The 16140-nt window shown below is 35.9% G+C and overlaps 1 protein-coding gene across 1 annotated transcript in view; it reads left to right on the top strand.

Moving 5' to 3' along the window:
• Positions 1-188: 188 nt before the first annotated feature.
• KMT2E (lysine (K)-specific methyltransferase 2E) overlaps positions 189-16140 on the top strand; it is a gene marked incomplete at its 5' end in the record, with an annotated part of 37198 nt that continues 21246 nt past the window's right edge. Inside the window, 10 exons of the mRNA XM_010073143.1 lie at positions 189-269; positions 1315-1373; positions 5191-5363; positions 6612-6650; positions 8243-8455; positions 9938-10068; positions 11162-11279; positions 11445-11554; positions 13202-13463; positions 15572-15670. Of these exons, the coding sequence (XP_010071445.1) occupies positions 189-269; positions 1315-1373; positions 5191-5363; positions 6612-6650; positions 8243-8455; positions 9938-10068; positions 11162-11279; positions 11445-11554; positions 13202-13463; positions 15572-15670 (1285 nt within the window). The remainder of the gene's footprint in view (positions 270-1314; positions 1374-5190; positions 5364-6611; positions 6651-8242; positions 8456-9937; positions 10069-11161; positions 11280-11444; positions 11555-13201; positions 13464-15571; positions 15671-16140) is intronic.

Below are 16140 nucleotides of genomic sequence, written 5' to 3'. Positions count from 1 at the left end.
GTCCTTGGCCATATTTAATTCTGTTTGTGAAGACAGTGATTGAGATGTAGTTTTAGGCAGTATGCAATCTGAGCAAAGATCATGATGAAAAAAAGAATGGCTCTGTGTGTGTGTGCATGCACATGTGTGTATTATGCACACAATTTTAAAAATTGTACTTAAGAAGTTTTTTTGTTCTTTTTTTAAAGTGTCTGGCAGCACATTGACTGCATGGGGATTGACAGGCAGCATATTCCTGACATATATCTGTGTGAACGTTGTCAACCAAGGTGAGTAGTTTCATTGGTTCTGGACTCTGAATAACTAGAATGAGTAGAGAATATAAAAGGAGGAGGTGGCAGAACAACCAATGGATAAAACGCAGACCATGTAGCATAATCCTGACAATTCTGGTTAAAGGATTGAAATTTCTGATGCAGATGATCTTGCCCGTCTTCGTTTCCTTGTTCACAGCAGTCATTGTTTCACCTCACTAGGTGACAGGGGTAAACCCTTGAAGCACTTACCGAAATAGCAATGATTTTTGGATCCTGTCTCACACTGACAGGTACATAGACAGTCCATTCCATATTCTGTTTCATGGCTGTCATACATTGAGAACCTGTTAACAGCTGTTTTCAGGTCAGCTGCCCCAGCAGTATTTCTCAGTGTCTTTATGGCCCCATTCCAAAATGCTGTAGTGCTCGCTTGGAGGATTTCTTGTTGTGGAATGAGTATATGCGTGCCCCTGCTCAAACTTGAAGTCATATGACATGACAAGGAGGGCATTTTGTTCTGGCTGTGTGGTAGGTGGACTATAGCTGACTGTCATGATAGTTGTCCTATGATGTAGAGTATAAAATGCTACCTGTTGCTTATGTTGCAGATTGTTAATTAAACATTGAATAAAAGACGTGTGTTCAGAACATTTTAATTACCAGTAAATGATTTATTTATTTCTGAGAAATAGTTCGCACATTGTTGTCGTAGAATATTTGTTTTGTATTTTTTTGGAGAACCTGCAGGAAAATGGTTTAATGCCTGCTTATCTGTAATCCATGGACCAACTGTCAGGCTTTCTCCTGAGCTATCAAGTGTCTGTATGTTTTCAAGTGATTTAGATACTTGCATGTGTTCTGCATTACAATGGAATGAAACAGTGCACAACTGATATTTTTCCAAGTGTCTAAACGTACAGCTGTCTTTTCTGTATTGAGCTATCTATTCTGTAACCATCAATGGAAAATGGTAACTATGGAAAGGTCTGTTCTAATACTTAGATATATTGATGTGTAAGTGTGAAGAATTAAATAAAATTTATTTTTTTAATTTCAGGAATTTAGATAAAGAAAGGGCAGTGCTGTTGCAACGAAGGAAAAGGGAAAATATGTCAGGTGAGTACAGCTTAAAGATTTTTTCCTTAGTAAAGGTTATAAAATAAGTAAACTGTATAGACTTAAGAGTGTATATGCAATTCCTGTGATTTTTTTATTATTATTTTTAATAGCCTTCAGCATAAAAGGTTCGGTAAATCAGTGCCTTTTACTTGACTTTATTGTTACTAAGATAATGTTATATCAGAATTGTTGCAGTTCCACATGTTTTATTAAAGGTTGTTGCCAGCGCCTTTTTCCTTATCATTGTGGAATAATTCAATCTGTTTGAACATTGTTAAAGTTTCATAATAATGAATGTAGCTTTTATAATTACTAGTTGGAGTAAGCTACTGAAGATAAGATAGAAAAGGTTCAGGTTTCTTCTGTGGGAAGAGAGGATTACTAAGTTCTTTTTTGGAAAAAAATTATTTCACAGTTCTGTCATTTTTTCCATCATAATATAAACTACTTGTATCCTCATACTGATCTCTTAGAATTATTCCATTGGAGATGATAGGTAGATATCTTGATGCCTATTTCATATGCCTTCTGAAAATTCTGAAGTCTGTGATGTGGCCTAGAAGTGTGTGTTGCTTTTAATAGTGCTTCTTGATGTGGTTGATACTTTTCTGCTGTCCAGTGCTAAGCTGGTTTAAGTCCTTTAAACGCATTAATGACTTAGAACACCACAACCATTTTTTGTTTTGTCTGTTCTCATTTTAAAACCAAACTTACTTTGTAAAGTTTTCGTTGACCTGCTAGATGGTACAGGCTTTTTAAATTTGCAATTAGTTTTTGCTGATTCTATTAAAGTAATACAACAAGTACATTTATAATTGATTTGGAGTTAATGAGTTCACTAAGTGGTATGTTGATGTTGTGAAGATGAACTTGAATTTACCTGCAGAACAAGAAAAATTGATGGTCTGAGCTGTTTTAAGTAATCTCTCAGGGTTGGTAGCCATACTGTCTGATTATTTACCGTAAGCTTTAAGGGAGGAGAGCCAGTAAAAATCTTAGCAAGAGCTGAAGAGATTTTACCTTTGAAGTTAGTGTTCAGCACTCCTTAATCCTGGTGATCAGTCTTTTAAGTCTGCTCTGTGCATTCAATAGGAAAAAAATACTAAATGGTAAGTCTTAAGTGTCAAAACAGAGTAATAGCAAAGATCAATTCTAATCCTGTTTAGTCCATGACTCAGTTGAGTGCAATATTAATTACTGTGATTTATAGTGCATAACTTGAAATGAACGTATGCTTGCATGTGTATTTAATTTTCATTTAGCTAGTACATTTTCTTGGCTAAATGCACTTTTTGGGTGTTGACTGATATTACATGATTTACTCAGACTTAAAGTAATTCTGGGTATGAACTGTCTACCATGAGACATTAGTAAAAATGGCCATTTTCATAGATGATTCCAAGTAGGAGAAGCAAAAGTGGCATTAATTTGAATTTATCTATTAAATGTTTTAAGTATTCAGCAGCAGTAGAATGTTACTTGTAACTTAGTAATAAGTTAGAGGTGTTTGATTGAAGGTAAAATTGCATTATTTGTATGTTCTTTGAGTAAGTATGTGTATATATATGGCTTTTTTAAGGCTTACATATAATAGGCCTTTTCATTTAAATATGACAATACTTTACAGTATAATGGTTTTTATTGAAAAGATTTCTAAAGAGTTGCTGCTTTAGCCTTGTTGCATCCAAATCTAAGCAGTGGGGAGCAAGTAGTAGATCAGTTGGTTTGCCTCAAAAAAATGAGCTTTGAAGTGAACATTTCACTTGATACGAAATTTGATGAGAGTCTTAAACTTACATGCATGACCACATCACCTTTTTTCCTGGCAGTATTTATAGCCCATTGTCTGCGGTTTTGTTGTTCTGGTATAACAGTGTAATTCTGATGTGGCTTAACTGTGCATTGGATTGCTAACTATGGTTCAGTGGGTGAGCACCTTTAAGCCCCTAGTCAGTTGTATCTTGGATGTTTTGAGTTTGGTTTTGGTTGTTTGGGGTATTTTTGTTTGTGTTTTGTTTTGTTCCTTGGGTTTATTTAGTAAGATATAGTATCTAGATGTATACCGTGTTCAAGGATGTTGCTTCAAGCTGTCTGGTCTTGAAATTGGTGCTGATGAAAATCACTTGCTGCTTATGAGGAAATGAGTCTGTTCCCATAAGTTCTTGTGAAATTTGGAGAGTTTGTCTTCCAAGATGCAAAGTCTTCCCTTAGTTCCCTTTACTAAGGCTTTTCAAAGTGAAAGCAGGTTATGTAGGTTAGGAAGGAGTGTCTCAAAACAGCTCTCTAATTATATGTATGATTGAGGTAATTATTCTTTACAGTAAGTTAGGGCACAGTGTAGACAACAATGGTGAAATGTTGCTTCCCTAAGGAAGACAGTGTTTTGGGGGGCTTGGGGTGGGGGAGCACAGTAGTGTTTGCCTGTGACATATTTATTCTGTAGACACTTGTGTATGGACTACAAACATTGACAATTTTAAGAAAGCCTTGGGTTTTAATTTTTCAGTCATTGGTTATTCTGCTATTCATTATTCTTTGACTAGAGATTTCTTCTATGTGTTTTTTTATGCTAGTTCAGAAAACAGTCGCAGCAGAGATGTAAACAAATTCATAAAACTTCATCAGCTCCTAATATATAAAGTGTAATCATGTGCCTCATAAATTGTTCAAAAGAAAAACCAAGATGGTAATATTGGATTGTTTACTGTGCACAGAAGAATCCTTTTAAGGAATGTTGTGAACTAGAAAAATTCAGAGTAACCAGTAGCTGGAGTTCTTTATTTAGTAAAGAAGGTTTCAAGAATTAGGACCATTGAGTGCAGCGATTAAGGCAACATCCTTCCATCCTTCTAAGCTCAGAAGGTGTGTTTCCTCTGCGCTCCTATTAAGTATTTGTAAAGCGTGCTTCTATGCAGTTTCAGGAAAAAGTCTTGCTTAGCCTGAAGTAGATTTGCTGAAGGCTGAATATTTGTAAAACCTGCTAAAAAATCTGAGAAGTCTGCACTGGGTATATGTGAACAGCAGTCTCCCGTCTGTGTTGCACCATCTTTCTGCCAGTCCCATAACTTCGCAGCCTTTCATCTTGACAGAACTAGGGTAATCCTGTTTCAGGTCAGGAAATTTATTTGTCTGACATAAATGCTGATGTATGCTAAATTTCAGGCTTTGGCTTCTAGGTCTGCGGGTGCACAACACAAAGAAAAAGTGTCTGTCACCTTGTGTATGATCTTGTTTTAATGAGTAAAATAGACTTCCCTTTTGTCTTCTGTGAGTAGCAGAGTGTTATTGTTAGGGGATTTTGAGGAGAGAAAGCTTTTGGCTAAACTGACATGTTTACCCTGAAAAAGGCACTTGACACTGCAAATTGCAGTTGAAATGGTTGATTATGACTTACACATGACTGATTGGTAGGGCTTCACAAGAAATGCTGGGCAGTCATTAATTTTAATCCCTGCTAGAATACAGTAATCTGAGAGTCATGTTACAAGTAAAAACTATATATAAAGTGAACAAGGTGACAATTTTTTAACCATTTTTGTTCTAATTTTTCTTATAATGGAATAATATAATTCAATTCAAATGACAGAATTAATCCGGTATATTTTTCTTACCTGGCATTACAAACCCCTGTTAATTACAAGCTTCTCGTTGGTCATTCATTTACATGCTGTTGCAACTGTTAGTGAATTTTGCATATGAGTGCTTGAAGCATTTGTCAGTACTATTTTTGCTTTTGTAGAAGCAGGTGTAGAGTAATTAGTGAATGTTTTTTCTACAGTGTTCAATTGTCTACAGAATGTTCTTTGTTTTAAAGATGGGGATACCAGTGCAACAGAGAGTGGTGATGAGGTTCCTGTGGAGCTGTATACTGCTTTTCAGCATACACCAACTACAATTACTTTAACTGCTACAAGAGTTACAAAAGTCAATGATAAGAAAAGGAAAAAAAGTGGAGAGAAAGAACAGAACATAGCAAAATGTAAAAAAGTAAGTGAATGTAATTTCTCTTTTTATAACTCTTGTGTTATAATTTACATGTATGTGACATCTTTTACCAAGAGACACTGGTTTTAAAAATCAAGCTATTGTTACTAATAGTATTTTATTACCTGGGTTTAGATTGAAATGTAGTACTCTGCAGTACATGATACAGTCTTCCCTGCCTCTTCCGCCCCCCTGCCCCTTGCCCCTTCAAGTTAGTATGTACTAGCCAAGGAAGTTCAATTTTGTAATTGAGGCAGAATTTGTAAGGAGGAATTGCATTTGCTGCACTGCTTGATAACGGTGAGAGGTGGGGCAGAAGAGGCTTTGGATACCCAAAGAAGAATTCCGTGTCTGAAAGTCTTCAGTTGTGATTATTCTAAGTTCATAAATCTTTGCTGTCAGTTGTCCTGATGTGATTTTATGTCCATTTATTTGAGTTGAAATTGTGTGGAAGGTACTGTCAAAGCTAGCTACTAGAGTACTTCAGTAAAGAGGATATTGACATTATGCTGTTTAGCTACAGGTGTAAACAATGCATGTGAAGACAAATATAGTATATGAGAAGTAGTACATGAAATTTCCGAAACTAACGAGTTCATTTTCTGCAGTTCAGTTTCACTGGTTTGGATGAGAATATTGTCATTTAAAACTAGAGGTCACAATTAGTTATCAGTATATTTTTGGAAATCTTACTCATGTTTCCTTTTGAATGAACGGTTCTCAATATAAACTAACTACCACATATTCTTCTGTTATCTCCCAACATTGTGTGAGATGATTTAAAGAATTCTATTTTGTTGTAGAATAACACACTTCTTTCAAAAATTAATATTATAAGCCATCTTTGATACCTGCTTCCCCTTCCCCCTTTCCACACATAGTGTAGTGAAGGTTGTGGGCAACTTAACAGTATTACCTGCCAAGTATGGGATGGTCTTTAAGTAACTTCTCAGTTACGTTGCCTTGAATTCTGAAATTCTGGAGTCATGTTGTAAGAGTATCTGGACAACTAGCTCTCGCATTCAGTACGTACTTACCTTGGAATGCTGAATTGTTTTTTAAAATACTTTTTGTGAGATGTAATCTGTTGCCCCCTTGAGATTTCAACGTAGTTTGTTCTGTTGTGGTTGTCATGCATGTTTTAGTGAGAATGATTCACACTGAAAAGCTGTTAATTTGTTTATAGATTTTGAATTCCTTAAGAGATTTTGTATTTCCTCCCAAGAATGTAAATATGTAATTCTGTTTCAGGCATTTCGAGAAGGATCCAGGAAATCTTCACGAGTAAAGGTAACGTGATTTTGTTTGTGTTTTGTTTTAAACCTTAGTTTCTCGGTACTTAAATAATATGAAGCATCAAGAATGCAATTTGGGCTATACGTTAAGCGCTAAAATACTCTTGATAACTAGTGTGCTACATATACATCATCATATTTTTAAATTAAGGTGTGAGCACTACATCTTTATGTCCTGCAAAGTTAACTGAAACATTAATTTTTTATTTTGAGAATGTCTGGTTTTCAACAGCCACTGGAGGAATTAGGGCTCACTGGGGCTATGCAAGGAGTTAATGTGAGTGCAGACCTCATTTGAACTTAGTAGCTCCAGCTTTTCATATCTCTAAGCAGCAAAAGAATGAAATGACCATATTGCATTTGAAGGCTAAACTAGCAGTTCTGCTCTGTCACACCTCAATGTATTCATCTGGTGGGACTCTCCTCACTAGTGCTGGTATAGTTAAAGGAATCATATTGGCATGTCTGCCTTATAAGATTTAAGTGTTATAGCAGTCTTTAAATTTTCAGTGAGATAAAAATATGCATGGTGTGAAAACTAGGTATTTCCTATAGTTTATTCATCCTTGCAATATATAAAAACAAGTCGGATGCAATTTAAACTTTAGATGTATAAGATGTGACTTGCCAATAGTGAAGACGGAATTGGGGAAGAAAAATCTCTGTTTTGTGCTTTTTGAATATGGTATTTGTAAGGTTCCATTGTGTTTTTTCATGGTTTTCTTAGCATCACACCTTTTTTAATGCTGTTTGTGTTTATGGTTCTCTCGAGGCACAAAAGAAATGTAATCAGTAACAGGTAAATTGAATTGCTGAACTACTTGCTTTTTTATTAATGTTTAATAGTGTCTCTGCTCAGGTGGATAGAAAAGGGAGCGTTGGTTGGCTGCTGCTGTCCGTAAGGAGCATTGGTTGGCTGCAGCCTGGCTGCTGCTTGTGAGGTCTGGAGGTACAATGGCACTTTCTTTAAAAGTGAAAGGATCTGAAGCACTGCAGAAAAAAAATTTTCAGTGAGGAATGGATAAGGGGAGAAAAATGGTCTGTGCAAAGCCTGTAACATTAGAGTCGCAAACTTAATGTAGTAGGTCTAGAGCTAGTAAAGTTTAGTAAGATGTGAAGTGGAAAAAAGATACAGCATGAACCTTGAAGTTGAAAGGGGAAAGTCAGATCTGTGTATTACAGGATGGAAGCTGGAGTTCTTTTTATTTGCGTATGTTCACAAAAGTTGAGTAGAAAGGGAGATCTGACCCTCCAACTCCTGCACTTACAGATTCATGATGCAGTGCAGTCGTGGGAGGAAACAATGTCAGTTTCCATTCTCACCCCACTAAAAGCTAGAAGACCTATTGAAGGGGGAGTGTATTCCTGAACTTGGGTGATATTTATGAAACAATAAAATTCATAAAAGGACAAAAGCAATGCTACTGAACTCAACTCAATGCTCATTCATGTTCAGAATTTTAAAAAAAACCCACCTTAAATCAGTGGCATAACTTTGCCCTTAATTTTGCGTCTTGTAGTCTTGGTTTTTAATTTTAATATCTTTTTCTTAACTTGTAATATCTGTTCACTTACTTTAATTTTTAGGGCTCAGCTCCAGAGATTGATCCTACTGACAGTTTGAACTTTGGATGGGAAACTAAAATCAAGGCATGGATGGATCGTTACGAAGAAGCAAATAATAACCAGTACAGTGAGGGTGTCCAGAGGGAGGCACAAAAAATTGCTCTAAGATTAGGCAATGGAAATGACAAAAAAGAAGTTAGCACCAGCAATCTGATTTTCAAACCTCCAGTAGAGGTAACAAGCTGTGCCATGTTGTGTTATTGCATGCTGGTTTTGTGCCATGACAAAGATAACCATTTAGATGCCTTTAAAAAAAAGGGGGGGAGGGGAGGTGGGAGGGGAGAAAAGGAGGAAAAAAACAAAAGGGACTTCTCATTCACTTTCTGTATCTTGTCTTACCTCATGTAAGCATCAGAGTTCTAACAGCTTTTTCAGAATTTGTAATTGCTTTTCATACATACTGTATCACCCCGATTATGTTTACGCTTGCGTATCAGTTCTCATAAAAATAACTGAGGTGCTAGCCTGAGCCTGAACATTGAATTGTCCTTAGACTGTCCTTTGTGGTGGGCATGATGCAGTAAGCTTTGCTGCTGCTATTTTTCTGCTTTTTGAGGAGTATCAGTATCGGTTAGAGTAGATCGTAGAATCGTTTAGGTTGGAAAAGACCTTTAAGATCATAACATCCAAGTTATGATGTTGGGATCTTTTTTCTGCTGTGTGTATCCACATGTTAATTGTAAACATTTTTCTTAAGATGTGGTAAGTCTGTGTTCTGGAGGTTTAGGTGTTTGGATAGAATAGAATTTAATTTCCAGTTCATGAAGGATGTTCTGATGGTAGGTGATATACTGATACATTTTTTTTTTTTTTATGCTTGTGATCCTATAGTTTCTAGTTTATGAAGGAACTGTGCAATGTATTTTTCTATCCTTAACATCAGTTACTTATCAGTGTAAAATCAAAGCCATATAACAGACCTTAGCATTTTGCAGCAGAAATCTTGAGGAGTAGTTACTGTAGCAGATTAATGGAAGCATCTTTGCTTCTTTTCCTCAAAGACCATCATGGCATATGGGACACCCTCCTTAGAGGAATATCCCTCCTTTCAGAGCCTTTTGCCTACATAGAGGCTACTTCCTTTTTGATTGGAGATGACAGTTATGAGAGGTGTGATTTCACTAATTGTCAGGGTATGTATTGGTTTTTAATTAAAAGCCATCCTTCCATCTAAAGATACGGAAATAAGAAATTTGGAAAGTCTCTCAGGAGTCTTTATTATTTTATTATTTTCCTGTTCTGTTTCCTTGAATGGATCATGAATGTCCTTTTATGTTTGCATGTCTTGTTTTGTTTGAAGGAGTTGAAGCCTTTTGAAAAGTGTTATGCAAAACAATCCAGCAATTCTTCCTAGTAGTGGTGAGAGTTAAGTGCACTGAGGGATATCGTACTTGAATTGTGAGAAGATGAGTATGTTGGTTTTCAGCCATGTACTGGAGATACAATGGCTAAAGCATTGCTCGAATCTAAATTCATAACTAGTTGTATTGATACGGGAACAGGGCAGTTTGATCAAATCAGTCTGGAGGTTTAATTACAAAAAGGAGGGGATTTTAGTTCATATAGAATTGTTTTATAGTTATGAAAATATAATCTGCTGTTAATAATAGTAGAAAAATGGTGGAAAATGATACTTCATTCATTATGTCTTTATAGAGTTACGTGCAAAAAAACAAGAAAATTTTAAAAGCTGCCAAAGACTTGCCTCCTGATGCACTTATTATTGAATACAGAGGGAAGTTCATGCTGAGAGAACAATTTGAAGCTAATGGATATTTCTTTAAAAGGTTTGTTTATTACAAATGTTATAATAAGGTGACTGTTAAAATGCTGTTTTGCCAGACTCTTGCCTCAAGTACAAATGGGTCTTACCAGCAATGTCTTGCATTTTACTGTTGTCTGATCAAAAATAATTGCAGCTGGAATCTCATTTTCCCCTTATCTTCTGAATATCCTTACAGATCTGTTCAGAAGTTAGTTTCCTCTTTCTTTGTTCTTCCCTGGTTACAGGATTCTGCATTCTCAGTTGGGTAGTTTTGCACCTTAAACCACAGATTGGCAGGTTCTACTATCTTAAAATAATTCAGAAGGTAATGGCAAAGACATTGTCTTTTTGTGAGAGAAATAGATGTTAAGTCCATCAGGCGGAGAATGGAATTGGACACAGGTCAACTTGGGGCCATTTTGCTGCCAGAGTTCTCTAGTTGGTGAAGTTACTGAGCAGAGCAACGCGTGGCTACTTTCTTCTTCCTGTGGATCATTTTCAGTGCTGTCATTAACTGCAGGGACACACCTACTTGGGAAGTTGCAAGAGGCCTGTTGGAGGAGAGAGAACACAGAACTTTTGCTCAGTAAAGATGGAAGGGTTCCTTGGCACTTGTAATAGCGGAACTTAAATCACAGTTTGGGAAAGTATTTAGACGCCACCTTTCTTCAGGAGGGCTGGGTGCTAGTGATACTGCAGGTGTTAGGATGTGGAGGTGTTATTTTTATTCTAAGATGATTCTCTGAGGCATCTGAATTTCTACCTGAGTTTCACTGTAGGACCTGCCATAAGAAAAGTTTACAAAAGGTGAAGAATCTTAACCTTGCATCTTCTGTGTCTAATGTTTGCCCTGTTACTGTTTGTCTTTTTAGATCCTATGCAGAAGAATTATATTCAGGGCTGTAATTCAAACTTGCGATATTTTGAGAGTACATTTGGAGAATGTACCGGCGTAAATCATGAATCTTAAATACAGATGTGTCATTCTCGGGTTAACCCACAGATTTGGTGTATCATGCCAAACATCACATTACAAAGCTAACTAATGTAAAAATTAAGTGATATATAGCATTTTAAAAAATTATAAAACTCTGTTTTTCATTTATCTTTTTCAGGCCATACCCATTTGTTTTGTTTTATTCCAAATTCCATGGGCTAGAAATGTGTGTTGATGCAAGGACTTTCGGAAATGAAGCTCGATTCATCAGGCGTTCATGTACGCCAAATGCGGAGGTAAGCATATACATAAATTGGGTTTTATTTACTTAGAAGTTTCCTTTTCCTTGAGTTTCCCAGCTGATAATTTCACTACAGTTTCTATACAGGTACTTTTTTGGGGGGGGGAATAGAAAAAATGAAGTAATTCATCGTAATAAAATAATGTTCTATTGAATATAGGTAAGGCATGTAATTGAAGATGGAACAATTCATCTTTATATTTACTCCATCCATAACATTCCAAAGGGAGCAGAGATTACTATAGCATTTGATTTTGATTATGGAAATTGGTAAGTATTTAAGCATGCTATTCTAAAATACATCTAATGCTTTTTAAGTTACGTTTCTATTCAGAATGGCTTTGTTTTTATATCATTTAATTTCTATGCATCCTTTAAGAGCAGGGCTCCTTAAGCACTGTATTTACAATGAACTGTGTACGTGTGGGCAGGTTTTTTCTGTATTTTTATTACCGCATATCTGTTGCTAATTTCAGCAATGTTGCAGTTACTTATAAATGATGTGGAAAAGATGCAGACTTTAAATGAATAGGAATAAAGATGTACTATGAAAATTTGTTGTATATGGGTGTCCTGTAGTGTGGGGAGAGCAGAGGGAAGAAAATCGAGAACTATTCGATAATGCCCTGTTTATTTTCGAGTGCCTCTCTAGTACAACTTTCAGGAAGACAGTGTCTGTGGTTAGTTACAAATTCTGCTTAATATGTGATGAAGAATGCTCAAATACACTGAATGCTTAGTGCCTTAGATTCTATGAACTACAACACATTTTCCTGAATATAACTGCTGCCCATTTGATGAATTGGGGAAAGCTCTAATAAACTGTTTCCATTGTTTGTAAGCATTGTTTTGAAATGGTAAAGGAAATAATTAGTTAAGTTTCACTCACATATGTAAGAACTGTTATTCAAACACCTCTTGGAAATCTGATGGCAAAATAAGGCCTTTGAGCAATATAATCTAATAATGATTTTTCTTGACTAGTAGGAAATGTTCTAGGGTATAGGTACATTGTGCAGGAACACCTAGGCTGCTAATAACCTTGGAAAATGGAGCATTGAAGAGCCTGTTTCTGTATGTGTGCTTGCTTGGGTCTAAAAGCAGTCCTTAACTGTTCATGTTTTGCTGCACCAAGGTAATACACTTTTCTGTGGTCTGCTCATAAGTCAGCTTGGGTGCAGTGCTGTGCAGATGTGCCTTCACCACTTTTGGACCTGAACTAGTTACGACCGTAGAATACTACCTGTATTAATCAACTTGGGTTCAGACTAGCTCAAGATACCTTGCACTGTTAAGTGTTGCAGATATACTCCTACATCCCTCACGTGAAGACAACCTGAGAAATTGCCTAGTTGATAGGTTTTTTGGGTTCGTTATTTATCCTTTTAAAAGTATGTAGTAGTAGTGTTTAGTACCTACACCTAACAGTCAGTGTAAGTTGGGTGTGTTTGAATAACATTTCCTGTGTATCCCAGTGGAACTTAAAATTGTACAAAGTGACTCTTGAGTTTTTTCCAGTGTGCTCGTTCTGTAAATTGTGTCTGTGATCCTTGGATAATGCAAGAACTCTGCCTTCTGTACATCTGTTAATTTCTTTAATGTGGTGGTTGTATTTCCACCCAGGATATACTGAGGTTTTAGATGTCTTATGTCTTTTAAGCAAATACTGACTCTGAATTTAAAGAATTCTATGTGACAAACAGCCACAAATTCTATTAACCAGCAGGTGAGATTTTTGACTTATAGCAATATTGTATATCTTGGTGAAAACTTGAGTCAGCTGCTTTTCATATAGTTGGTTTGCATCACAGCAGATGTTTGATGTGAAATATGTCATCTTGTGTGATTTAGTGTTGAAAAGTCTCATTGCTGTACAGCCTAATCAAAATACACCTTCTTGCATTTAATTGCTTTTAGTAAATACAAAGTGGATTGTGCTTGCCTCAAAGAAAATCCTGAATGTCCAGTTCTCAGACGTTCTGAACCTACAGAAAACATCAATACTGGATATGAAACCAGAAGGAAAAAGGGAAAGAAAGAGAAAGATGTTTCAAGAGAAAAGGAGACTCAAAATCAGAACATCACATTGGACTGTGAAGGAGCAGCTGCCAAAATAAAAATTGCAGATAATAAACAGAGGAAGCTCTCTCCCCTCAGGCTGTCCATTTCTAATAATCAGGTATTGACACAAAGATGATAGAAAGAAAAGCTTTTAAACACATACTCTCCTTTTGTAGTTACTAAAGGAATTTTAACAACTCATTGAAAGGGGGTAATGGCAAATAAGTGGTTTAGAATTTTTTATACTTGTCTCAGTTTTCCTTGATATTTTATTATACTTAAAGATACGTTGGTTCCCATACCAGTTTCCCTCTGGATTTCTTTCTGTATCTCTAATGTGAAAGCCTCACGTCATGCTTGCAGGAGCTACCAGTCCATCCTGAAGCACATTTTAGTTGGTTGCATATGTTACTCAGGAGCGTAGTATTTTAAATGTAGTAATAACCCTGCTGCTATAATAAATAAAACTTCAACCCAGAATATTAAGTGGTGGCTGTAGCTCTGTGTAGGAAATGAAATAAAATAAAACTTCAACCCAGAATATTAAGTGGTGGCTGTAGCTCTGTGTAGGAGATGAAATAAAGTGTAGGGAGCAGGGAGGAGGAGGGTGTGTTTTGAAGCTAAATGCTGGGTAATAGGTGGATAGTATAGTAAAGCTACCTAGTAGTATACCATTGGTAGTCAGTTGTAAATTAGTCTTTATTTTAATATGTCAGTTTGAAAGAGCTAGTGGGAGACATCCATGAGATTAGTTATTAACTGAATTTTGCAGAGCAGCTATTAAAGATAAATATTTAATATGAGAAGAGGGTTGCCTTAGTAACTATCTGTCGTTTCTTTTTGGGGGTGGTGGTGGTGGTGATTTTTTTTCTTATACCATGAGTTTTGATGATAATTTAGGAGCCAAGAGAAAGGAGCTATTCTTGGAGGGAGCCATTTCCAAGTTCTTAATCTTTTAACATCACTTAGGAATGAAGGCAATAAGGTGAAAATGAGAATATCGGCCCCAAGTTTTCATAAGTTGATCCAATTGTTCTGGGGTTTTGGTAGTTAAAAGCTTAAAAATGATTGGAAGTCCAGAAGCCATGGCATGTGGCTGACTTACCATGTCCAGAGGCAACATTTAAATTTCCTCAACTTATGTGACTTTTTTGTTGTGTTTGTGTTTTGTTTTTTAACAAGTGATAGCTGGTATTTGGAACCTTCTCCTGAATGTAGTATGCAGGGCTTACATGAAACACTCACAGGAGAACTAGTATTGTTTTTCAAAATTGCACTTAAAACAGTAGGAATTGTGAGAAGAATAAAGCTATTAAAACATGTATTTAAACATGGAAGCCAGTCAATTAACAGCTTTTTTTCCTAGGGTAAAATATATAATACTAAGGTGAAGAAAGCATTTGGGAAAATGTAAATGTACTTTTAAGACATCTTAAATAAAAATTCTGTGTAGTCCTTTATGTAAAAGTGAAATGAAATTGCATATAGGACTAGTGAACACTTAACTCTTTTTCAAAAGTTTCCATTTCTTTTTTTTTTCCAAACCAGAAAACCATTATTGGTTAGCCAGCTCTTGTGTTTCCTTGTGGTATGGCACTGTCGTTAGATTCCATAGGGACAGTTAAAATGGAAAATGTGTCTTTAATAGCGTACACTTTTGAGCTCAGAAGAACTTCTATGTAATCGTCTGTTAACATGTCCTTTGACATTTTTTCTAGTTCACTAAAGCTAATAATTTTTTTTAAATGGGCATGTAATGTAAAAACTCCTCCTTCTTAAACTGATTATAAAGTGGCTAAATCATTGGCCAGTGGTAGTGCCCAAAAGTTTCTATTGGTTTGAAGATTTAATTATTTTTTGTTGTTTTTTTTTTTTTTTTTTTTTTTTTTTTTTTCTTTTTTTGCTTTTTTTTGGGGTTTTTTTTTTGGGTTTTTTTTTTGGTGGTGGTGGAGTAGGGATGGAACCTCAAAATTTCTGTAAGATCGATGTGCTAAAAAAACAGATACAGATTTGTCTGAGCTCAGAATGGAAAAGATCTGATCAGGTGATTAAATTTACAGGTTTATACAAAGGTACAAGTGGATATGAACTTTTTTTTCACATTTTTGTTGGCTTAATTACTTTTGATGGAGTGATAGGAGGATTCTTAGTTCTGTGTAGCTTTTGGTTTTCCCTGGTTTGCAAAAGTAGTGGAGCTTCTGTAAAGCAGTTATTTCCATCTTTCAGGAGCCAGATTTTATTGATGATATAGAAGAAAAGACTCCCATTAGCAATGAAGTAGAAATGGAATCAGAGGAGCAGATTGCAGAAAGGAAAAGGAAAATGGTAAGTTGGGAAGCAAGTAGCTGCATAAAGTTGTCACTAAAGCTTCATGACACCTGCTCTTCCCATGCTAATTGCTGACTTTTTGTAGGCTTGTAGAATCTGAGTATGTATGAAATCAGATCCTTACATGAACTTCAACTTAAAATGCAAGGCTTTCTGTTTGAGAGCATTTAGTCTGGCTTGATCATTGCTTTATGACAAAAACCTACTTTTATCTTCAGATGTATATAATTTTCTCTTGCCTTTAAAAAATATGTTTTAGAAGGCATCGAGATTTTCTTTACTTCACTCTTTAGTATTGCATGCTATTTGTGATGGCCACTTTATAGATAGTATTGGGAGTTGAGATTTTTGCCTGGCTAATCATTTTTTTTTGAGTTCCCAACTTAAAAAGCCCCCCGGAATCTTAATTTTCGGAGGTTGGTAGAACAGTGTTATGAAAACTGGCATATTTTTTTGTTGGGCATTCA

This window comes from Pterocles gutturalis, unplaced genomic scaffold (genome assembly GCF_000699245.1).
Source record: "Pterocles gutturalis isolate BGI_N339 unplaced genomic scaffold, ASM69924v1 scaffold3472, whole genome shotgun sequence".
Taxonomy (NCBI): Eukaryota; Metazoa; Chordata; class Aves; order Pterocliformes; family Pteroclidae; genus Pterocles; species Pterocles gutturalis.
Note: the sequence above shows the minus strand (reverse complement) of the source record. Positions and strands in the feature narration are given on the sequence as shown.